A 26,700-nucleotide genomic window follows, 5' to 3' on the forward strand; every position below is an offset into this window, starting at 1 on the left:
GAGCCCGACGCGGGGCTCGAACCCACGGACCATGAGATCATGACCTGAGCCGAAGTCGGATGCTTAACCGACCGAGCCACCCAGGCGCCCCATGGTATTTTTAGAAGACAGACCTGGAAATTAAGATTTCCGTCCAGAGCTCAAGATCTATCTCACGCAGTGCGGGTGACTTTCAGCAGCTCCCGGGGAAGTTTCTGGGAGTTTCTTTGGGCATAATTTGAAATGGTTGGTGCCAGGCTGTAGGTGGGACAACCATTTCTCACAGTAAGAAGCTAAGAGCACCTGAGGGCTAGAGTCTTATCAAAATAGCATCAGGAATGTTATTATATTATTATTATTTAAACATGTGTCTGCAGAACTCTAGCCCTTTAGAAATGTGATTTGGTCTGGGAGTGTGATTAGGTTTAATTTACTTCTCTGTCATATTCCACAGACAACTGTGCTGGTTTTGCCAGTTTTATTTATTTTATCTCTTTTGCTGCCAGTGCCGCCCACCCCTCCCTGCTCCTACCCCAACCACATGGCCAGGAGTGAGGTGGTGCACAGGAAATGTGTGCCTTGAGGCACGGTTGGCCTTAACGGATGTTAGTACATAATGTGTAGGCAGGAATTTTGTTTTTAATTGGGTAACTCGTGTTAGGAATCAGTTATGTTGTTTATAGGTGATTCTCCTCACCTCTCTTAACCCAGCGTCTCCCTTCTTCAGCATGGTCTTGGTCGTTGGTTTCTTAACCTTGGTCTTTGCTTATTTAACCTCCAGTAAATGATACGGAGGAAATTCCCAAAATGCTGAAAAAAGGAGAGATGCTAGCTGCTCTAACGATATCGTGAGAAAAGAAAAGCGAGTGCGATCCATGGATTATCTGTGTGTCAATGATCCATGCAGCTGATGTTTGCTGAGTTCATCTTTTGTGGCAGATACTATCTTACTCATTTTTACATGCTTTCTCTGATTTAATTCATTTTTTCTGGTTTTACATGATCACAGGAGTGAAGTTAAAGAGTATTGTCAAATACCCATAAAGGATATAAATTATTTTCTCTACTAAATCATTTTCTCCACTTTTACCCAAACTGGGATCTATTTGAAAACACACTAGTAATAAATGTCCAAAACAATTTGTTGAACAAATAGATGAAAGGATGGATGGATGGATGGTTGGATGGATAAATGAATGCTTATTTGCAACTGGTCTAAATGGAAGAATATTAATTAAATCTTTCCACATTAAAAATCTTAGAGGCCTTTGAGGTAATATAGTCCAGCAGTTCTCAAAGTGTACTCCTAGACCAATAGCATCACCATCAAATGGGAACTTGTGAGATATGCCCATTGCCAAGTCTTGCTTCAGGTCTCTTGAATCAGAAGCTCCAGGGGTGGGCCCAGCAATCTGTGTTATAAGGAGCCCTCCATGTGATTCCGATGTTCCCTGAAGTTTGCTGACCACTGATCTGGATGCATCTCCTCATTTTATAAAAAAGGAAACTGAAACCCAGAGGACTCATAGCCTATATAGCTTCTACATGTCCTAGGCTCTGACCCGGGACAGATTCTGAAATGCAGTTTTTTGAAGAATATTCTCTATGGGCTAGGAAAATTATGAAAAGAAAGGTAATATTTTTTCTTTCATTTTTGATGATTACACATTTTGTTTTCAAATACTTACTCAAATATTGTTATTTGAGCCTTATGGGTCCAGATTTCTTATCAGTAAAATGGGGATAGAAGTACTTGTTTTACTGGTATGTTGTAAAAGGTAATTTAACTTGATGGTGTTATGTTGAGAATAAAGCTTTAGGTAAAATGTGATTTTTATAAATTATTTTCCCACAAGTTCAGTTTTAATAGGCTTTAATCATACCTCTGGACCTCAATCCTGGGTGGAATGATAGCCTTTCATTATAAAATAGGTCTCTGTAATTTACTATATATAACTTTCCTGCATTCATGCTTTGTCCTGTTTTCAGAGGCCAAAGCTGATGCATTTAGCAGAGCGTCATTTGTACAGTGGGTACTAAAATATTTGTTTGAACTACTTGTGTCTTTATGGATTAGAAGGACTCTGTCTAATCAAATCTATTGACTTTCTGCTAAGCAAACCTAGTGTATATAAAATGGACTTTACCAAAGTGATGAATGAAGGGATGATACTTTACAAGTGATTGTGAGATACAGTAGCTATAAAATGTTTAAAATTAGACACATAATTTTTACAAAAATATAACTTTCATGTAAAGTAAATGCATAAACATTTGGTATTTTAAGATTTAGCAAGTTAGGTTGAGTATTGGGCAAAGACAAGGCATAGTTATAATTAAAGTTGAGAAGGCAATACTGTCAAACTGGAGTGAATTAAACAGCTATTGGGAACTGGGACTTGATCTGGTTATAATCCTGGTTTTGGTGTTTCAGTCTAAGAAAGATAGAAGAGGAAGGGGTCAAACACACTGAAGGTTGCCAGGGATACTTGATTGTTAAGCTAGGGATGTGGCAAGAAGTAGGTAATTGAGCTCTTGAAACCGGAGAAGTCAGGTGCTTTAAACAGCCAGATTTAACAGGAAACTAGATGTCTCCATGTGCAGGCAGCCAGACAGCCCTTGTGCTGTTATCATTCACTTCCCCCCTTCTTACAAAATATCCCTACCATTTTTGTCATCTTATCTCTCTAATGGATAAATGCAGCTTTCAAACATTGGAGTATCCTAGCTTCAGTACAGCTTTGTGTTCCTGTTTTTCCAAAAAACATGGTAGTAGAATCTGTTTTTGTCATTGTATACACTATGCTAATGTGGCAAAGCACATGAGTAGTCTAGATTCTAAAGCAACAGTATGCCCAATGCTTGTGATCCTGTGAGAAAAGAGAGCACGAGTGTTCAAAAAGTACAACAGTCATTTCCGTAAGGGATAGCAAAGTCTATTTAAAGCACTAAAATAGGAATATCAATAATGAACTAGTGTGGACTTAGATGTAATCCAAGAGTATAATTGAGTCTATTATAGTCGAAGGATTCCTCCCAGTGAATGACACAGAACAGAAATTGATATAAGCACAGTATCCAAGGTGCGGGCATGGCTGTGATGTAGACAGACCTATCTTTGGAGCTCTGATCTGGGGGAGGAGTTGAGAGGAGGAGAGCTCTGAGAGTGAACCTCAGATGATGGTGACCCCTTGGTCCCAAGTGGAGCAGTCCACTTAGGATGAAGCAAGATCTGGGTGAGTTATGGTCCATGCTGGAACGAACAGCCACTGCTTCAGTGGATGGTGGATGAGCAAAAAAAGTCTGTCCTAGAGTTAGTGATGGTCCATAGCACTGAACTTCAAGGCTGAGCTCATTCTCACATCATTTTTAGAAAAACTGAAGCCCAGTTATGAGGAATGAGAAAAGAGGCTGATAGTGATAGAGGAAAAGGTGATCATGGAAGAGTGTCCAACTTGTCCCAATTTTCTCAAGACTTTCCCAGTGTTAGCACTGAAAGCTTCACATACTAAGAAACTTCTCAGCCATGGGCAAGCAGGGGTGCACTACAGTTGAAATGGCCTGGAGGTAGTTACAGCCCAATTCCCATATTTTTCAGCAAGGACAGCAGACACAGAGCTTTGCCAACAAGTGGAGGTCTAGAGACCACCTACCAGGGAGGATGCTGACTGAATGAGTCATAGAGAGCCAGTGTGCTTGAAGTCCAAGTTCTCTCCAGCCTGTCAGCTTGGAGCAGGCAGAAAGCAAGCAGTAGTGAGAATTTAGAGATAGTCCAAAAGAGAAATTTGACTTTGTTTTTCTGGTAAACTAAACCATAGCACTGAGTCCTTCAAAAATAATTACAGGCTAAAAGGGTAAAAGATACTCTATCTGGCTAATCGTTCCTGAGACAGCCTAGTCCCAAAGCAGAGGCTCCATTTGCTTCTACTTCGTGTAGTTCCCTCATGCATACAAGTTCTGTCCAAAATCCTCAAAATCCTGCCACCTCTTGTTGTAGTAGGTTTGTTTGACTAAAATGAATAACAATGCTGGAGGCTGGAATTAGACTCACCTGCAGTTTACCCTCAATTTGCAGCCTTTCAGTCATAAAAATGAGGGGCCTTTTCATGTTAACTAGCCTTATTCTTGAGTGTGATTTGTTATTATAGCAAATTTAATTTTGCATGAAAAGTGTGATAACTAATTATGTGGCATTTGCATACTCAGAACAAATTCCCCAAAATATTTGCATAAATTCCCTGATGTTCTTTTTGACTCAGTAACAACCTCATCACAGTAAATTGCCTTCCTAAATTGATTTAGCACATCTGCCTTGTCTAAGTGTGGCTGATTTTCATCAAAAATAAGGATTAGGATAGTTAAATTATTATCCACTGGTAAGTGAACTCTCTGCATGGCTACCCCATACATGTATTTTTTAAAATGGACTTCCTGTCTTGGATGATTGTTCCGGTACAAGGCACTTCCCTGACTCTTCAGGTCCCAGACATTGTACAGTCCATTCAGTTACAGGCTTTTGCAGTTTTAGAGGAAATACTTGAAGAAAAAATTGTAAATAACAGCACAGGTGCACCTGCTACCATTTTATTTATCACGGGTACTGATCTCATGTTGTTTTGTAAAATGGCACCTCCACGATTGGTAGCAATGTGGGCTTCACGGCGGTGTGGCTATTGCTGGTTTTACGTTATTTTTTTTTTTTAATTTTTTTTTCAACTTTTTATTTATTTTTGGGACAGAGAGAGACAGAGCATGAACAGGGGAGGGGCAGAGAGAGAGGGAGACACAGAATCAGAAACAGGCTCCAGGCTCTGAGCCATCAGCCCAGAGCCTGACGCGGGGCTCGAACTCACGGACCGCGAGATCATGACCTGGCTGAAGTCGGACGCTTAACCGACTGCGCCACCCAGGCGCCCCTCTGGTTTTACGTTATTTTAATTAAACTTAGATTTTTCACCAGATGCAATGAAGTAAGTCACTTAATGATTCTCCAGCACCCTACACTCAAAAATGAGATACGTTAAAAAGAAACCTTGCATTGTTACTCAATGCTCAGGGCAACTAGAGAAATGAATTATAGACTTGGGCAATCAGTTAACCTTAAATTTGGGGAGGGGGAAACATGTGGGTAATGAATGTAATGATGATGGGTAATTAATTTATTAACTGTTGATTAAGCAGTGGTTTGCAAAGTTGGGTGGGATCAGAGTCCTCAGGGGACTTTCTAAAAACATATTGCATCTGGGTGGCTCAGTCATTTGAGCCTCTGGCTCTTGATTTTGGCTCAGGTCGTGATGTCGTGGCTCGTAGATTCTAGCAAGCCCCTTGTTGGGATCTGCACTGACAGCACGGAGCCTGCTTGGGATTCTCTCTCTCTCTGCCTCTCCATCCCTCGTGCTCCCTCTCTCAATATAAATAAATGAAAACATTAAAAAAAAACTAAAACAAAACCAAAAGAAAACATATTGCTGGGCCTTACCTGGAGAATTTCTGATTCACGGGTCTAGGGAAAGTCCCAAGAATTTATGTTTTTAATAAGTTTGCAGGTGATGCTAATGATGCTGGTCCAGAGAACACAGTGTGTTACCACCCTGCTTCTCTTCCAGGGGTGAACTGACATAGAAATAGAGGCTCTGAGCATGAGGTTTTGCTCTAAATTAAAAGTTGCTATGTGTTAGCAATATTTCTCTTTAGATTTTCCAAGTGGGAGCATTATAGACTTGTGTCACCACATTCTAACACATACTTAATTTGTCTTGCCCTTCAAGAGAGAAGAAACTTCTTTTCTCCTGAATCAGAGAGTTTCCACTGTCAGGGCAAAATGGCTTTTTAATTACCTTTCAAGCAAGAGAACAGTGCAGTTTCCTTCAGGCTGTATCAGCCCTTTGGGTTACCACTAATAAAAACACTTTTTAATCAGAAGAGTGGTAATCATTTTATACCACATTTGGGGCACTGTGGAGGATAATCTCAGGTTTTTTTTTTTCTCCACATAAAATAAGCTACCGTGTTGAGAGTGGAAGGTACCAGGAAACAGATGGTACTTAATCCCGTCTCTGAGAAAAAAATGAAAAAGTTTGCTACTGAATTTTTTTATTGGGGTATCTTGAACTTCATAAGTCCTTTCTCTCCATCTTTCAAAACTATGCTAAAATCTTCCTCATATGATTGGCAGCTGATTCCTAGGCAAGATTCTCCTGGAAGCTATTTCAGATACTCAGTGAAGCTGTAGGCTCAGGGTCTCACAAGGCAAAGTCAAAGGAGAAAATTGTTCCGTAGTCTCAGAAGGGTGCATGTTTAACCACTGCTCAACTTCTCCACTATGTGCCTTGGCAGAGCTAAGACTCCAAAGTGGAAAGAGGGGCTGCTCCATGAAAGTAGGAGTCAGCCAACTGATGGAATCTCTTTATTTATAGGACACAGGGGCCCACTGCCAAAAGAGGGGCCTTCCCCTCTTACCTATTAGTCCCCACTTGGCATTTTTCTGGTCATATTTAAAGATATGAAAAGGAAGAGTGGCAGCCAGATGTGTTCTGCTCTCTCCCCCCACCTCCATGCCCATTGCACCCTTATTGATGTTGGCATCGGCAACCATATTGAAATATCACTTAACTGGCCCTCAAGGAGCTGAATCTGTTTCTGTGGAATTGGCCTCTTCCTGAAGGATGTTGGGCAAGTTCAAATGTTTTCTTTTCAGCACTGGGGTTGCTACAGCTGAAGAAATGGCCTACTCCCCTCCATATTACATTAGGGGTCATCCACACCAACAGCCCTGACTGAGAAGGTTCTACTGAACAGGCTCACAGTGTCTGCGGCACAGACTCCAGTGAATTCGAGCTGTGGTTTGTTCTTTCTTAGACCCTCGTGTTCCAACAGAACCCACGCCCTACCCCAGGTTCCTGGCCCTGACTCTCAGGATGAAATTAACCCTCCATAGAGGACATCTCTCTTTTAACCTCAGTTAGAACTTCCCTTGTACTTGACCTTTAGTATGTGCAGGGAGGAGGATGGCCACAGATATTATGCTCACATCAACCACATAGACTGTTGTCCAAGAGAACCCACTTACTCTTTCAAAGTTTGGTGTGAACTTAAAGGTTTTCTGATTCAGCTCTTCATACTAGTTGTTTTCTTGGGAATGCTTTTGACTGTGGCTTTGTAGCTTTTGTCAGTCACATGAAAATGTGACTTTGCATAATTTTTAGCTGTTAGTACTTTTGTGCATTTTGCATTGACAATACAGCTTTATTCTATGTGTGTGCACGCACACACACATACTTCGCAAAATATGGCATCTGAGAAGGTAGCTGAGAGGGGACAGCATATCACCTCAGAGCTTCTAGCCTTTATTTCCTGTGGCGTGTGGCAGGGGGACACCCGTGGTCTCTCAATATACATTATTTGATGTTAATATGGAGAACAGGTTCAGGGGTAAGAGGAGAACATGGTGGTCAGTGTGGCAATTCATATGTTCTGCTGCCTTTTGTTTTAGAAAATGCAACAGGAAAATGTAAGTGTTTCTCTTCACCAAAACAAGTCTGGATGTTTAAATAATTAAAACAACAGCCTGCAGCCACATGAAAGTGAGGAAAATTTAAGATCCATTCCATTACTTTCATTTTCTTATTTTTTACAATGAAAAATAGACATAAATGGCATCTACTTCTGAGTAACACCCATTCCCTCCCAGAGGCAGTGGAAGGGAAGTCTTTGAAATACCTTGCTCCAGGAACAATGTTCTTTTCTCCAGTGTGATTTATGTGCTCACAAGTGAGAAGTGCAGTTTAACAGGCAACATACTCAAATCCTTGAATATTTCAGACTCAGAAAATAAAAATGCAAACAAGGTTTATGTGTTAATGTATAAATGAATAATCCCCTCACCCAGTAGGAAATACCCCATCTCCTGAGGGAAGCCACTTACTGAAGATGAATATGGAAACATTTAAAAATATTTTTATAACCCTCTTGTGTGGCAAAGGACATCTTCCTTGGATAGGCAGCCCGGATTTTCCTACAAGAGTTCCTGGCTCTGACATGAGTGGGACCACCTGTTCCTTTTCTTTTTCTTTCTTTTGAAAATTTATTTTTTAAAATTAATTTACTTAGAGACAGGGATAGTACAAGTGTGGGGGGGGGGAGAGAGAGAGAGGGAGAGAGAGAGAGAATCCCAAGTGAGCTCCTTCCTGCCAGCGCAGAGCCCGATGTGAGGTTGAAACCCACAAACCCATGAGATCATCACCTGAGCCTAAACCAAGAGTCTGATGCTTAACTGACAGACCCACCCAGGCATCTCCACCTGTTCTTTTTCTAAAACATCTTTACTTTCAGTCTTATTTGCTAATGATACAGGAGTGTGAACAAACTTAAGGCCCCAACTTGCCTCAATAGAATAGGTGATGTGAGTGGTTCAGGGAAGGTTTGATTTGTTGGTTGATGGCTGGTGATGGGTTGGTTTTGTTTTGTGAGCTCCTCAGAAATGACCAAGATCACTATTTTGGAGACCATTCTCCAAAGGTGCCTCAGGGATAACTGGCAACATCTTTCTCCCTAGTTCTTAAAGTTAGATATCTGGGTCCCACCTAACTCGCACACTTACAGTATCTGTATCTCTCGGCTGGGACCTGGGATCTGCCATTTTCCCCAGAACCTCTGTAGCCTCTCAGGAACACTGAACTTTAACAACCACCTAATATTTTCTAGAAAACTTTGCTCATAGTTTCTGTCTTCCCCTGGCACAATTTTTCTCTTTAGTTTCCCCAGTGAGGACTTTGGAAAACCTACTCCACTAAAAGTGCTTTTGCCGGGACACGAATGGCCCCCATATTAAAAACTGCAATGGTTAATTTGGGGGCCCCCCTTACTTTAACACTGATTGCATTTGCTATTCCATTCTTCCTTAAACACTATTCTGAAATACTGGTTTCTTGTTCCTCTCTTACTGGCTTCTCCTTAATTTATTGGCTCATTCTCCTCCTCCCAAACTTCCATTACTGGATCTCATTTTCTTCAGTGTTGTTCCTTCATCAGGTGATCTCACCTCAGTCCCGTGGTTTCAAATACTATTCATACTCACTATGGAATCCCAAATTTCTGGCTTCCAGACCTTTAATCTGAAGACAAATGTCCGCATCAACATTCCCTCTTCCATATGCAGTAGACTTCTCAAACCTAATTGCCCACAGGAGAACAATTTATTCAACACCCTATACAAACATGCTCTTTCCATAGTCTTAGGAGATGGAACATTGTTCAATTGCTTAGGCCAAAACCCAAATATTATCTTTGATTATTTACTCTTTCCTTATTCTTATATGTAACCTGGTAGTAAATTCTGTCACCTTGATCTTTAAAAATACATATGAATGCAACAGTTGATGACTCTCCTTGTGATGTCCTAGTCCAAGTGACTATCCTCTCCTGCCAGTAGCCTCCAGCTGGTCCCCTTGCTTCTGCTCCTGTTGTATAAATACACTCCCATTTTTGCCTTTAAAAGTAACAGAGGGATCGTTTTCAAACTTCAGTGAGATGGTTTCCCTCCTCAGGTAAAATCCCCCTGAGATTGTTCCTTACTTCATTGAGAGCAAAAGTAAAGTTCTTACCAGGATAGTTAGACCCTTAGGATCTGTCTCTTCTCTGTATCCCATGTTTGTGCTATTCCTGGAACTTGCCAGCACACTTCTGTCTCAAGGTCTTTGTATTTGTTCTTCTCTCAGCCTATGATGAGCCTCCCAAGATAGCTGTCTGGGGTTAGTTTCCTCATTTCCTTGAGGCCTTTGCTCAAGTGTTGTCTCCTCCTTTATCAGTCTATATTCACCTGAGTCTTCTACTTCAACTCCTCTTTTCCCTCTACTCTCTTTAATTTTTCTAAATAAAACTTAACTGAATTGAATTGTTTTGTCTGTTTTCTCCACAAAAATGTAAATTTCATGAAGGTGGAGACTTTTGTCTATATTGTTTATGGATGCATTCCCTGACCTGGAAGAGTGCTTGAACATAAATTCACACTAAAAAATATTTGTTGCTTACTGAATTAGGCATTATTTACACTGATATCATTATTTTTTTAAAGAGAACAGTGAATGGTAATAGAGCTAAGCAATAAACTATTGCCTGTAACAGTAAGGCAATGATTCTTAAAAAGTTGTCTCTAGACCAATCGCATCAGAATCACCTGGGAGCTTGTTGGGGATATGGATTCTCCAGCCCCATCCCAAACCCACCAAATCAGAATCTTTGGGGTTGAGCCCAACAATCTGTTTTAATCAGCCCAGGTGATTCAGATGATTCAGGTGAACAAAGGAGAACCATGGCTGAGTAAACAAATGTGTTATGATCCCCCAGGTGATGCTTCAAGTGCACAAGTCTCTTAAAATGCCCTAAAGCTCTAACTGGGGGGAGAGATGACATTGGTTCCAGCTTACCTCTGGGCACATATTTCCAAGTCCTATACTAGGTGTTGAAATTATAGTGTATATCTTGACCTTTTTAGTAAAAGCAAGGAGTTTGACTTTTTCAGTGTCCCAGGACAACTTTGGAGGAGTAATAGGAGATAAAATTAGAACACAACTGTCCAGATTTTGAAGGGCACTGATAGTAGACTAAGGGGGCTCTGTTATGCTGTAATGAGTGGAATGGCACTGTGTGATCCAATACTTGAGTGGAAAAAAACATGAGAAAAGTACAACATAATGATGAAATGGATTCATCAGTCAATTCTGTGTTTTGATGTGTTACCAGATTTGGAGTAGTCCTTAAACTTTCTGTGGCTGAACTCTTCTACCCACAATAGCCAGTGACCTACCTAACTGAGCATGTCCACTTATACAAAGTTCTATCAGTGTCTTTCCATCAAAGCAATGATCAAAGTTGAAATGAAGACTCTGCTATGTCACTTAAATATTTGTTTTCGTGTGTGTGTGTGTGTGTGTGTGTATGTATGTACACCATTGACTGCCGTGTTGACTAATGATATGTTACTGACTTGCAGAACTTTAGAAGAGGGAGAATTATTTCTCATTTCACCTTCAACATGTGGGAGTGCACCTAAAAATAAGTTGAGTTATTTTTACCACCTAAGTGAATTCCTTCATTTAACCTATACATACTGATTTCCCAAACTGCCATTAATAGCATACATAGCTTAGAAATACAATAATCACATCTTTTTTCCCCACCTAAAACCAAGTATAATTCTTATGTTTTTCCTCAAATAATACATAGTTATCGGTAATAGCATCTTTATCAATTTTGATAAAAATTAAAAGGTGTATGTTTGGATTTATTCCATTTATGAGAAGAGAATGCCAAACATGAGAGGACAACTGAATTTCTTCCCTTGGCCTTGTTCAACCCGGTCAGGCAAATCAAAGCAAAACCAAAGCCAAATTTAGGAAGATTATATAATTATCCTGAATTTGGAGGTTTATTTCTGACCTTGTTTTCCAGCATTGCATACAGCCACATCTCCCTAAATGAAGGGGACAATGAAGTCATTCTGCTTCCATTTTTGGTCTTACCAACATGGAATCTACCTTGAGAGCAGTTGGCTGTGGGAAGGGCATGCTCTGCTTCAGTTTGGCCTGGTGCAGTGAAAAATGTACTAGATTGAGCAATTGTTTGAAATCTGTCACTGTTGGACCCCAAGCAAATCATTTAACCCCAATCTGAGCCTCTGTTTTGTACATTGAAATGGTAAGCATGACACAAGGCTGTTGGAAGGATCAGATAGAAGGATGCCAAAGTGCTCAAAGTGCTTCAGAAAGCTGTGACTCCAAACCTGTATCCATAAATCAATACAGAGATGTAAAGTTAGCTGCTTAGTATTTAACATTGTGTATTTGCTATATTAATTTCAAAACTATTGACTAATATTTACACTGTTGCTTACAGTATAGGCCAAGCTGTTGTAACATAGAGACCCAAAATAAAGAGTTTTAAATAAACCAGAAACTTCATTCTTTTTCATGTATGAGGCCAAAGGGAAAGTTTAGGGTGGGTGGACAGCTACTTTAAGATCAGTTAGTCTTGCCATCAGCAACATAAACCTTCTGTCTCTGGGCCCAAGGTTGTTAGCATTCCCAGCTGGGGGGTGAATGTATAATTGGCAAGTACCTTGTCTTTGGGTTGGAGATTGTTTGGATATTGCATGGACCATTTTTGCTCATGTCTTTTTGGCTTGCATTCAGTTACATGTTCGCGTTGACTTTGATGGAAATTGAATCTCTAGCTTAGAAGCCGTGTGTCCAACTGGAAGCTGTCTTTAAAAGAAATAACAGAATGTATAACGGGGGACAAGTTGGTAGTCTCCAACAAATTGAGATGTATTGTACTGCTAAGCTGTACTAATAATTTGATTTGTATTGCTTACATTGCCTTTATACAAAAATAGCAGGCAATAAAACTTTTCAATGGCTCTGGTTTCTATATGTATCTATGATGTTGCTGTTAATGGATAATAATGAAATGTTCATACATGGCAGAGGTTATGAGATGTTTGTATTCTGTAGGGTTTTCTATTCATCATGCTATCAATTATCCCTTCATTTGATAGCAAACTTTGGTTATCACTTTTGCATTGTATTGATCCTTACGAGCTCATATGACTTCCATGGCATAGATAACTAATGTCCGTAGATCTACTTCAGGATTAGGAGATCAGAAAAACACTGATTTCTTGCAAAATTGTCATTAGGTTATCTTTGAGAAGCCATTTCTGGTTTGTAATAATGGAAAAAAGTGAGTATACAGTAATTTTGGAAAAACTGCTGAATGCCCCTAAGACTGTTATAACCTTTTCAATTAAAAAAAAAAAAAAAAAGCAGTTCTGGAAGACCAGAGTGATAGTTTTATAATTTCAGATTCTCTTGTTATGAAACTGAATAAATAAATTGATGCTTTCATTTATTTAACACACTTTCAAGTACTTGGAATGTTCCAACTTCTCTGCTAAGTATTGGAGGATATAAAAATGAAGTAAGATGTACTCTGAAGAGTGGTGCACATCCAAAGGAACCTGTTTTGGTAAATAGCAGGATACAGAGGATTGGACTTCGAAAGAGTGACCTAGCATGGAAATAAATATTTGGGAGCTTCTGGATTTTTAGTGATTTTGAAAACCCAGGTACTCTACTGAATTTGCCAGTAGAAAGTGAAAGAAGGCTTTAGGGTTGAACCCTACTCTTGATACATAAAGGGCTGGAAGAAGGAAGGAAAAAGTCCAAGATCTCAGAGCAGTAGCAGGAGACCAGAAACCCCTTCACAGAACACCAAGAAGGCATAGAGTATGTTTGAAAATGTCAAGTCCTGCAGGAACTAATTATAAGGAACCTGTGATTACACCTGTGGAGGTCACTTGTGGCTCCAACAGAACAATTCCACAGAAGAGTTTGCAGTGTGAGTGGAAGCAAGGTTGAGTTATTTGATGAGTGAACAAGGAAGAGTAAGAGATGGCTGATGGAGAGATAATGGCAGTTAGATCAATTTGTTAGAGCTGGTATTCCTGAATTGATTTGTATCTCATTGGAAGAGTTTATGTTGGCACAGATGCCAGTCAAATATGAGGCCACTTTCTGTCTAGTGCTGTGTAATTCCCAAAGTTGGTATGTTTGAGCTTTTTACAATCACTGCGCAGGTGCAACTTTTCATTAAGGTGACAAATAATTTTTGAGGGCAACATCATTTATTACAGTTGTTAGTCATTTTCTAATTATGGAAATCCCTGTATTTAATGTTAGTTGCGGTGATTTGAACAGCTGGCCTCCTGGTGTGTGTTTCTTTGCCCAAAGGTGAATTGGGAACCGTACAAGAGTGCTGACACAGTTTTTACAAACTCTGCCGTAACTTACACTGATTATAACATCAAGATTATGTGGATGGATTTGGGATCTCTGCAAGCTTTGATTTTAGTATTATATTTTAAACTCCACTTAAAACTAATGATACATCAGATCCTCCCGTCATTAGAATTCATTTATAATGGGTCTTGCTCAGAACTGACCTAGATCAGACAGTAGGAGGTTCACATTAAATGGGCTTATGCTACACAGATATGCAATGTTAGGTGTATCTATAAACCTCTAATCGCTTTAAATGTTTCATACTAATTGCCTTGAAACATGTGCATTAAAGAAATGAAAGGCAAATTTCCTGAAATACATCTCCAAAATGAATTAATTTGCATAAGTTTTAGCCAAGAAGCAGATGTCTTTTTAGTGCTGTACCTTTGTTAAACTTTTAAGCATATTATACAAATATATCATGGTGTAACTTAGTGTTCCTCTCTAATCGTAACTTGGGTGAAATGCTTTTAGCAGAACACTGACAAGGGCAAGTAATAAAAAAAGGACTATTGTTTCAAACACCAGCTTAGCTTTAGAACATAAACTACTGCATTGTGATATTTTAGATCTCACTTTCTAAAATTTAATTATAAAATCTTTGTGGATGTTATTTTCTGGGGCTGTATTTTCCTTTAAAAAATCACTTTTTAAATTTGTATATTGAACATATATTAAACTAGAAAGAGAAGTATACAGAAGAAATTTAACCTATGGTACTACCATATACCATGTTTTATTCTCTTTTAATATTTTGTGTATATTTTCAAAATTGTGATTAAAAAAGGATTGTATTGTTTTAAATCCTATGTATCTCCTAATATTATAGTGTTTTCCGTTTTATTATATATTCTTTACAAATTTAAGAAATTATATAATTCTTAAAATGGCCAAAGTGTGCTTTTTTCTTAATAATTCCCGCAATTTTGGAAGCTAGGCTATATCCAGTTTTTCCATGCTGTCATAAATAATATCTGAACATCATTTGTTTTAATTTGATTATTTACTCAGGGTGTTTTCTAGACATGTAGTTTTTGGGTCGAAGGTACATGTACGTTTTAATTTGCATGATCTATTATTAAATTGCTTCCCCCAATTGTTAAACATGTAGACAAAATGTACCCTTGTACTTAAGTTTTTATGATTATCAAGTATAGAACAAGAATTTGTTCCTATGTACAGAGACTTTTCTGCGATCTTGCTTTCCTCTTTCTTGTTCTCCTCCTTTGTCCATGACAAAGATATATAATGTATACTTTACATTTTTCTTCTGGGACTTTGTTTAATTTTATATTTACATTTTTGGACATAAAATCCATTTAAATTCTTTTGAATTTTTGCTTTATGTTATAAATCCTTTATGCATCACCCAGGTTTAGAATGCATGTGTATATGCACACATGCACATGCACATATACGTATATGTATTAGGTACATTTTCATCTCTTGGACATTTGGCATATATGTACATATACACACACCCTAAAGTAAGTTCAAGGTACATATACACACATGTTTTCAATTAAATTAGGTGCTTTACTTTCTGAGTTCATGAATAGCTAAAAATATCTTTCTGTTGCTTTGTTATAGAATAGCTACTTGATTGGTGATATCTATGGAATAAAACTCAATGTCTGTGTACCTTATTTCAGTGGACATCAGGGATGGCTGGAAACTATGAACAGCCTACCTGAAATCCTTGGTAGGAAACCCCTTTGTCAGTTTGGATGCCCCATCCACTATTTTTCTTTTACTCTTATGCAAGTGCATGTGTGGATAGTTTTCCCATAATTTCTGCCTGGAATGTGATGTGATGAGCCCTTTTGATGTGTATATTCAAGTCTTCTTTTTTCCTCTATATTCTGAAATATTTAATTATCTCTTAGATCATTGTTTCCATTCCAAATCTTATAAAATACTCAAAAGCCATAATTGTTAGATAAACCTGTTTTCTGACCTAATACCCATTGTGTCTCTCTTTTCATCTTTATCTTTTACTTAATTTACTTAGATTTGGTTTGTCCTCCACAGGACTGTGTATGTGATTTCATCATCAGTTCTACTCTTGTAACTGATGTGGGTTTTTTCATAAGGAAAATGAGTAGATTAGAATGTTTATCAAGTTAATAGCATTACTTTGGATCAAGTCTTTGTGGTGAGGACATAAGAAGTAAATGGTGGCCAAAGCAATGCCTGAGACACTGACAGTCTTCACAGGTAAACTGTGTTGTGGACCGTGAACTCTGACACCAAGGATAATGGGGATATGTGCATATGTATTTTTCTAGGTTATAGTAGTTTCAGTCTTCACTAACTGGATGGTAGACACACTAAGTGAATCCTACCATAGAAGGTGCAGAAGAGTATTTAAGGACCTGACCTAGATGGTTTCTAGATGAGATACTTGAGGAGTAGACTTCATTCGTGTGACCAGTTCAGTGCCGTTACACCAACACCCATTGGCCCCTCTTCACTAAGGCATCATTCCATGATGGGGAGAATCACCCCATCATAAAAATCCCAGTGTAGGATCAACAGGTTTCAATTTTGCAATGGTGGTTGATATTTCCTTGAAATTCTTAGCTCACCCACCTCCCTTTTTATTTCATTTTATTATTTCAGCTTACCCATTTTTACAAAATTAATTTGGCAGTCTTTTCATCTCTGCACCTTTTTCTTTCCTTAAAGCTTTCTGCGCATGTTTCAGACAGTCCCACTCTTTCTGGATACTACTGAACATGTTAAGGTTCTTTCTAAAACACTTTTCATGTTTTTCTTAATCATTTTCAGAGTGACATGCTGTCCTGTGACTGAGGGTGATGTGCTTTGTCATGGGTTTTATGTTGTATGTTTTCAGTGTGCTTATTCTGGAGTGATCCATCCAGATACTCTATGGACAGTGCCCATTCTACTTTCTGTCCATCTGAATGTATAGAAAATTTTTCTCTAAGCTCTCCCAAATATCCAGTGTCTTTCAGGCAATCTGGGGAGCTGTTTTAGTGAGATGGAATCTTGTCATGCCCTTTCTTTCTGCCTGTGCCTTAGATACTTTGAAATAGTGGAGACCCTCTTTAGTAACATGCAGAATGTGCTTGATACCCAAGCTCTTGCTCTAGGTATAGTAGCTACGTTGCACTTCATAATGACTGTAGCTCACTGTAAACCAATCTTCCCTCACCATCCATTGTTTCCTTGGAGTTAATATCCAAATGGATGGATAAAAGTGGTTCCCATTGGAACCCTCTTTTATTCTTATAAAATGATAAGGATTTCTTATAAGTTAACCAATTTCTTCAATTCAGGGGACAGAAATGATAAATGTATGAGAATGTTGCCCAAGTTGTTTCAGCCAGTGAAGAAATTAACAGAAGGTACATATAAGCATATTTTTTTTCTCAATTCATTTCAGTTAGGTGTGTGTGTGTGTTTGAGAAGAGAAGAGAGATGAGTGTGGTATAGGCAATACCAGAAAGTACTCAAGTAAAATATATTGGATGTTAGAGTGAAAGCGCTATGGAGAAAAATAAAGCTCAAAGGGAGGGAAAAGTCATAATTCTAGTTTCCCATTATCACGTGGGTTAGGACTTGATAGTTATTGCTGTAGTTAGTTTAATGGAAAAATGGGTGAAAGTACTTTATTTGTTTAATTTTAATAAATTTTATTACTGTTGCCACTATTGATATTTTGGTTAAGTGTTCTACGCAAAAGGAATAGCATATACAAACATAATGGGGATGAGTCAGCCAGCAGGGTGGGTTTAGGAAGAACATACAGAGTGGTTCTGTACTGGACTCATATCAGGACTTAAATCCCGGTTCTGCCACTTCCTTGCTGTATGACCCTGGAAAGGCTGTTACGTCATTTTCAAAATGGGGATAATAATAGTATCTACCTTTTGGGGATATTGAGTTTAAATGAGAAAATACTGCAAAAGTACTTAGCCCAATGCCTGACGCAATGAAGTTTTGTGTAAGTTTTAGTTAAGAAAAAATAATAGGTCAGGAAACCTTTGCATGAGTTGAATTTTCCTGGTGATAACCGCTATCTGCTGAACTAGATTCAGCTTCTTCATTGCACCTTAGCAATAGCACACTCTAGTATTCACGCAACTAATGTTCTCCTGGCTGGATCCAGGGGTATCCTACCCAGACACTGTGGAGAGCTCCCACCTAAATTGTCTCGCTATCATGGAGCAGTTAGAGAGTGGGAATCTTTATGTTATTCTTAATATTTTTTTTTGTTTTAAAAGTTTCTACATGCTGTTTAAATTTTAATTTCAGTTTCGTTAACATACAGTGGTATATTACTTCCAGGTGTGGAATCTAGTGATTCAGCACTTCCTTACAACACCTCATGCTGATCATGATAAGTGTACTCTTTAATCCCTTTCACCTCTCTCCCACCCAGCTCCCCTCTGGTAAGCATTGTTTGCTCTCTGTACTTAAGAGTTTTCTGGTTTGTCTCTCTTTTTCTTTGTTTATCTGTTTTGTTTCTTAAGTTCCACATATGAATGAAATCATATGGTATTTGTCTTTCTCTTACTGACTTATTTTGCTTAGTATTGTACCCTTTAGATCCATCTATGCTGTTGCAAATGGCAAGTTTTCTTTTCTTTTCTTTTCTTTTTTTTTTTTTTTTTTTATGGCTGAGTGATATTCTAGTGTGTGCCTGTCTGTATCTTCTTTATCCATTCATCTATCCGTGGACACTTAGGCTGCTTCTATATCTTGGCTATTGTAAATAATATTGCATGTGAATAGGGGTGCATATATTTTTCAGATTCATGTTTTTGTATTCTTTGAGTAAGTACCCCGTAGTGGCATTACTGGATCCTGTGGTAGGCAGTTCTATTGTTAATGTTTTGAGGAACGTCCATACTCTTTTCCATAGTGGGTGCACAGTTTGCATTCCGGCTAACAGTGCAAGAGGATTCCTTTATTCTCCACACCCTTGCCAACAGTTGTTTCTTGTGTTTTTAATTTCAGCCATTCTGACAGGTGTGAAGTGATATTGCATTGTAACTTTTATTTGCATTTCGCTGATGATTAGTGATGTTGAGCATCTTTTCATGTGTCTATTGGCTGTCTACTTGCGGGTGAAGCTACTTTTTTATTTTAGAGAGTGAGAGCAGAGTAGGTGGGGAGAGAGGGAGAGGGGGGGAGAGAGGGAGAGAGAGAGAGGGAGGGAGGGAGAGAGTGAGGGAGAGACGGAGGGAGGGAGAGAGGGAGAGAGAGAGGGAGGGGGAGATGGAGGGGGAGAGAGAGGGGGAGAGAGGGAGCAAGGGAGAGAGGGAGGGAGAGAGGGAGAGGGAGGGAGGGAGAGATAGAGGGAGGAGAGAGAGAGGAAGGGGGAGAGAGAGGGAGGGGGGATAAGGAGGGAGGGGGAGAGAGAGAGGGAGGGGGAGGGGGGAGACAGGGAGGGAGGGGGAGAGAGGGAGGAAGGGAGAGAGGGAGGGAGAGAGAGAGGGAGGGAGAGAGAGAGGGAGGGAGAGAGTGAGGGAGGGAGGGGGAGAGAGGGAGGGAGATGGAGAGAGAGGGAGTGAGAGAGAGAGGGAGTGAGAGAGAGAGGGAGGGAGAGAGGGAGTGAGGGAGAGAGGGAGTGAGAGAGGGAGGGAGAGAGGGAGGGAGAGAGGGAGAGAGAGAGAGGGAGGGGGAGAGAGTGAGGGGGAGAGAGAGGGAGGGAGGGAGAGAGGGAGGGAGGGGGAGAGAGGGAGGGAGGGGGAGAGAGGGAGGGAGAGAGAGAGAGAGAGAAGAGAGAATCAATTTTAATCAGGCTCTGTGCTGAGCGTGGGCTTGATACCATGACCCTGAAATCATGACCTGAGGCAAAATCGGGAGTTGGATGCTCAAATGTCTGAGCCACCCAGGCACCCCAGGTGAAGCTACTTTAAATTGAAACAGCCCGAGGGGCGCCTGGGTGGCGCAGTCGGTTAAGCGTCCGACTTCAGCCAGGTCACGATCTCACGGTCCGTGGGTTCGAGCCCCGCGTCGGGCTCTGGGCTGATGGCTCAGAGCCTGGAGCCTGTTTCCGATTCTGTGTCTCCCTCTCTCTCTCTGCCCCTCCCCCGTTCATGCTCTGTCTCTCTCTGTCCCAAAAATAAATAAACGTTGAAAAAAAAAAATAAATTGAAACAGCCCATATCATTACTTGAAATAGCTTGTAAATCCCAATTCAGCGGCCCCTACATTTAATGGTTGAAAATCTGTATTATTACTATTCATCTCTGTCTAACATCCTATTCTAATATTCAGCAACTGTAATTGAAGAAGCATACACTCAAAAATTTGATGTTGGGTAAGATAAGAGAAAATGGATATTACCTTCACATTGTGAAGTGATTTGCCTTTGAGAAGAGGTGAGTGGTATTATGAAAAAGGCTATGCTTACCTCTTGGCAGACACTATAATATATGCATACTTAAACTATTAAATTCTTAGAACACCTCTGTAAATTGACCATGAGTTTTCTCTCTGAAGATGATGGAAATAAAGCTTGGAGAGATTAAATAATTGACCTAGGGAACATAGCTAGGTAAGTACCAAAACTAGGATTTGAACCTAACTCTTGATTGAAAGATCTTATCTATAATCACATACCTTTCAGCTTCATCCTCTTGCTTGAGCTAAGAAGAGTGAACAAAATAACAAATCTATGGGTTTTAGCGCAAACCGTTTTCCAGAGCTTGCTTGCTCATGCTTTGGCCCCGCTTAGCTTGCTAACTGTATTTTAGACTCCACACCATAGTCACTCTGTTTCCAGCCCCACTGCCTTCCTTTCTGTTCCTTTAGCACCACATATTGGGGATGTTTGCATATGCTGTTTCCTTTCACTCCTCTCTCTTTTCTCTATATGCCTACCTCCTTCTTCTTTTCCAGGTCTTAGCTCAAATATCATTTGTTTGGATCTCTTTCCAACCACCTTATACCAGGGAGGTGCCCTTCCCCATTTAAATTCTCTCATCACTGGTGTGTTGCCTTCATAGCATATCACCAATCAGATGTCCATGTGTTCACTACCTCCCTCTACAGAGCGTAAGCTCTTAGAGAGCAGGAACTTTCTCCCTTTTGGTTATTATTCTATGAACCAAACTTAGAATAGCATTTGGAGAATAATAGATTTTGAAAAAAAACAATTGAGTTAAAGAATGAATGAATGACTTTGAGATTTATGTATTTGTTTCTAACTGGAACCTGTTTAAAATTTATCTCATGGGTGTATTTGAAAATTAATGTCTTTGGTAACTGAGTGTTCTAAATCTTTAAATCTTGATCAGGATACATAATACCATATCTGCAAACTGTTAAAACTTTCTTCATTAACAGATTTCTGCTTTGGATTTAATATGCTCAATGGTCTTGTTTAAATTATTAACCTGGAAAAGAATATTATTTCGCTAATCATCTGAAATAAAGTTATACTGTTAGAGAATTAGCAGTTTTAGCTAGGAAAGGATGTGGTGTGCTATCTAGTCTAACTGAAATATTGTAGAAAGGTGAAAAGGGCTCCATGAGCAGATCTAGGTCCAGAAACTCAGGAAAGGACTTTTTCCATAATATCAGCTCCCTTCTTACTGTGTAGTTTCTACCCTCCCTCATTATAATGCATATTCTTATAGGAGCAATAGATTAAACATAGCACTTAATCAAAACAAATCTATTTCAGAAAGAATCATTATTAATCAAAGTTCTCATTTTATCTCAAATCCATAAGAAACAAAACAGTAACTTTCATGGGTACCTTAACGTGGAAATCATTGCATACTCTTCTATGGAAGAGTATATAGATATACTATAAACACAGAGGATTGCAGGCTAGATGTTCAAAGAGAAAGTAAAAGAAGTATCAGGTTCAGGATGAAATCAATCATCAGAAATTTTACACATTGTGCTTTGCTTGATAGATGACAAATGAAACTATTGCATATGAACCTCATACTCAGAAGTCACTAATTAAAAAATCATTTTAATCACCTTTAAACTTCTATAAATCTCATGTTGTAAGGGAATTCATTATTTTTTCAGAAATGTTTCTTGAAAACATTTTGATTGACAAAAATTGACATATTGAAAAAATATATACCTTGCTTTCATATCTTCTTAGAAGGTAGATTTTTTTTTCTAGGAGACCAAAGGGGGGAAAAACCCAAACTAATTAGACTATGTTTTTATATAAAGAGATAAAGGGAAATGGACATGTTTCATCATTGCAAACAGTATTCTCAGTGAATATATAAAGCATTCTATATAGTTCAAAAGTAGTGTTTTCAGGGGCACCTGGATGGCTCAGTTGGTTAAGCATCTGTCTCTTGATTTTGGCTCAGGTCATGATCTCAGTTTGTGGGATTGAACCCCACATTGGGCTCTGTACTGACAGTGAGGAGCCTGCTTGGGATTCTCTCTGTCCCTCCTCCACTCATGCGTGCGGCGCGCACTCTCTGTCTTTCTCTCTCTCACTCTCAATAAATAAATAAATATTTCGGGGTGCTTGGGTGGCTCAGTCAGTTAAGCATCCGACTTTGCCTCAGATCATGATCTCACCATTCATGAGTTTGAGCCCCGCATCGGGCTTTGTCCTGACAGCTGCAGCCTGGAGCCTGCTTCAGATTCAGGGTCTCCCTCTCTCTCTGCCCCTTGCCTCAAATAAATAGACAGTAAAAATAAATAAATAAATACTAAATTTTTTTTAAAGTAGTGTTTTTACTAGGAAGTAATTATAATAAGACCAGTGTAATCAAGACCTGTATTGTCTACTTTATTCTTACTCTTCTAAGGTCAGCAGCATCATTGGCTTACTTATTTTTATATGGTAAAATATGTGTACCACAGTGTAGATGACCATGAAATTTAGCTTTCATCTGTGAATAAGAGGGCTTTTATGCTAACTTTGTAGAAGTCAAATTCTCTGTTTATAGAGTGATCCAAATTTATGGAGAAAATATTTATCTATGAGGAACTCTGCATGTAAGTCACAGATACATTGACTCCTAGAACTGAGAGGGATCAGGGATTATTTTGCCAAAAATCTTTTCTGCAAAGAGAAATATAATCCAAATTCCAGTGACTATTGTAATGAGGCTTTATTTGTCTTTGTGTGTCTACATGTGCAGGAATACATGGACTCCAATAAATATATTGAGCATCTTCTAACTCAGCTCGAGGAACAACACAGAAGTCTATGGAGGTGAGTGAAATCCATGCCTTTAACTTATAGCAGGCCTGATAGCTTTGGTGTTGATCACAGAGTCAGGGAGCTGGTAAACTTTATTCTTACACTTGATGTCAAAATCACCTTTGGAAGCAAAAATCACCAGAGGGTCCTTAGAGAATTTTATACCTTTAATGAAAGTAAAGCAATAGTGCCAAAAGTTGTGCTTAAGTCAAGGACCTGCTCAAATCATGACACTTTGTCAAGGTCAGGAAATTAACTTGTCCAAGGCCACACAGCAAACTTACATTGTGGAAACTAGAACCCAAATTCTCTCACCCTTGCCTCTTAAAGAGTGAGTTTTCCTGTAATTAAAAAGTTGAATACAGCTGCTTAAAATGTCTGCTTCTCTTCATATGAAAGGAGGATATTTTAAGAATGCTATTCTATAGGCCTCTCATGTTTAGTTTTTTGTTCTTCCTGGTGGGCTCTGATTCTTGATAAAGAAAGTTATGGGAGAACATTGGTATAGGTAATTTGGAAAAAAAAAGGTTAATATCATAAAAGGCATATTTTCAAGATACTTAGTCCCTGGGGCCTCTTGGGAATTGAGGCTGATCAAAATGGTTATGATGTTATTTTCTATGTGGTCATGCTCTGCATAGGTGCTCTTATGGAATCTGCCGTTGCTTTTCCTAAATTCCTATGGCTCCTGTTATCTGGAATAAATATGCTAGTGCTGAATCACATGATGCCTCCCATAGTGCCAGAATTGTTTAATATAATTAGCTTTTTCTCCCCAGGGTCAGTAAGCCCCTGAAGTCCTTTATTTCTTATCTCTTGGCAGCATGGGTGGGGGAGAGTACTCTCTCTGTATACAGAGATGGCCTGTAAATATTTGCTAACCCTGTGGCTTTCTTGTCCAACGTCATCCAAATGTATCACCATTGGTCTCTGTACTAGGCTCTTCTGCCCTTTCTTCATGCATCTTGTAACAAATCCTAATAACCTTGAAATTTTTCTTCTCTGAGGGACTGTAGTTCTTAGGCAAAGTGCCTAATAATTTCATTTGTTCTGTGCTTTATATCAGTTTCCCTGCTTAAGAACAGATCTGTGCTTATGGTAACAGTCTATTTCGGTGCATGGAAAAACTTCTCGTAGGATACAACAAAAGAAAATATTTTTTGAGTCTGCTTGCTGCTAACAGACATACAAGTTAATTTTATATAACTGTGATATTTGTTAGATATGTTTTTTAGAGCTATAACCTGGTATCGATAAAGTTTTCTTTTGTTAACCAGTGTATTGTATTAATAAAACTGGCAACAGTGTGTTTATAGTTATGTATCTTTTGGCTTATATTTCCCATAGATCTCTTCCAAGGTGTAAAAGTTATTTAAATGAATTATAAATTTTATTCCAACTATTTATAAAGGATATTTGGTTTTCCCTATCTTTTTAAAGAAAAATATATACAAAAAAAGATGAACACCACCTGATGAAACAAATTAGAGTTTAATTTGGTCAGTAAGTGTGTCTTAAATACATCATTGGGAAGGAGTTATGATTTCATGGGTTTTGAACCAAAAAAACCTGCATGGAAAAGAATGTTTTCCTGCTTTGATAAGATAGCTGATAAAAAACCTTTTGGTCTTCTTGGATAGGATTAAATGAAAATCCAATTTCAGGCATAGACTCAACCTAACATAAAGGAAGAGCTCAGAATTTTGTGTGCAATCACTTCTATTTTCCTTCAGAAATAGAATAATTGCTGCTGGAGAAGTAGAGCCTTATATATAGTGGCAGAGGATCTAATAAAAAGGCTTCATTTGAATAACAATAAAGGGCAATGGCATTTGAATAGTCAGAATAACTACCTGAGAGAAGATGGGAATGGGTAGTATTGAAAAGAAAATGAAAACCAATAATAGCAGATTTATATACTATTTATTGAATCATGAAATTATACTTGGTTATATTTTATAAGCAGATCTTGATTGACTTAAAGTGGTAGGCTTTCTGATGGTTATTACAATATCATAACTGCAACTGTAGCCAAATTGTTTTTGGGTGAGGGATATGCCAGTGACAGTGAACAAGGTGGGAAATTCTTTCTGGTTATGATTAAATTTTAAAAATACTTTCTTGACTTAGGGTAAAATCGGTGATGTGCAGAATATCATAAGAATAGCATGTCATGTCTCAAGCACACTTAAACAAATGTCCCCATAAGTCAGTATAAACTTTTTCTGATTTTTATTATGCTTTTGATTTGTAACTGCTATAATTTTCATGAAGTGGGCTATTATCATTGCTGCTGATATTAATTGATGGCCTCCCATTTATACTTCAACCTACATATAACATAGACAAATCTTGAATGCTTAGATGTTCTAACAATAATTGTAGTCAGCATTAATTGATGGCTGTAGTGTTTGAGTATTGATCAAAAGCATGATAGACACATGACATACTGTTGCTATTTGGCTAATGATAAAAGAATGGGACCCAGTGAAGATTGATACAAGATGGGATACAAAAATTAAGTCTTTGCTTATTTTTATAGAAGGGCCCACTAGTCTTTAATAGATTGTCATTGTTTCTTATAGCATAAAACATCTGCTGTGACACAGATATATTGTCATAATCATACTCTCAAGATAACTAGTTATTTTGGGGGCCCTGTTTAGTATTCTACTGAAATAGACCTATAATCTGTCTCTGGTTTTCAAATTGCAAAGAAATTTGAAGTTTAAATATAGCTGTCTAGCAATGAGCTGTCATTTAGCTCAGAAAAGACATTTTTTGACACTAACAGAAAACTTGTGTGAATTCATCTGACTAGGTAGAGTCAGAATTTAAAATCCAGTGTAAGATCTGACCACAAGTCTGGGTTGACTTAGTTTGCTCTGCACCTCCCTGCTTGATGAAGAAAAATCAACATTCCTGGTGACAACTGGTTTACTAGATGTTGAAGTGGGATGTTAAATTTCTGCATATTCATTTGTTTTAATGTGGCAGATTAAGAATAGCATAAGAAGGTTCTTTGACAATTAAGTTTTTAATGTTTTTATTTATTTTTGAGACAGAGAGAGACAGAGCATGAGCAGGGGAGGGGCAGAGAGAGGGGGAGACAGAATCTGAAGCAGGCTCCAGGCTCTGAGCTGTCAGCAGAGAGGCCTATGCGGAGCTTGAACTCACAGACTGTGAGATCATGACCTAAGCTGAAGTCAGACACTTAACGGACTGAGCCACCCAGGTGCCCCGTCACTTAATGATTTTTGTATCATCTCCTGCCATTTCTGATTTGGCTAAATATATCTGACTGACAAGAGAGATTATAAGAAAACGACTACTGAGAATGTCTTTCTTGTAACATTTGATAGAAACCTTTATCCATTCGCAGCTTCAAATTAAGAGTTGAGAACAAACACAAACAGTTGGGAGATACAAATTGAATTCATGAATATTTATGGTGTTAATAACTCTTTCATGTCACATATAAAATTAAGTGTGGAAAATGGAAGCAGCATGATTACAGAAAAGGAAAGAGGACCAGAAGTTTTGGAGCCTTGGACTCTAGGCCTGGCCTTCCCAAACTGGCCATGGGGTGTCCTCTCTGGAATAATTTTCCTTTTCTGTAGAAAGAAGCTATCAGTAAAGCTAGTTTTTAAGATTACTGAACACTGAGATTATTTGAAATAAATGATGGTTAAAATAATACACTTATGCAATATT

General features: G+C 38.7%; 1 protein-coding gene across 1 annotated transcript in view; it reads left to right on the plus strand.

The window, feature by feature from the left end:
- The window catches only part of NCKAP5 (NCK associated protein 5), a 778,542-nt gene that overhangs the window by 189,272 nt on the left and 562,570 nt on the right, over nt 1–26,700 (plus strand). Inside the window, exon 2 of the mRNA XM_047082267.1 lies at nt 22,925–22,998. Coding sequence (XP_046938223.1) covers nt 22,925–22,998 — 74 coding nt within the window. The remainder of the gene's footprint in view (nt 1–22,924; nt 22,999–26,700) is intronic.

This window comes from Lynx rufus, unplaced genomic scaffold, assembly GCF_022079265.1.
Source record: "Lynx rufus isolate CCGP_SWC_20201006 ecotype Redwood Valley unplaced genomic scaffold, mLynRuf1.p SCAF_2, whole genome shotgun sequence".
Lineage (NCBI taxonomy): Eukaryota > Metazoa > Chordata > Mammalia > Carnivora > Felidae > Lynx > Lynx rufus.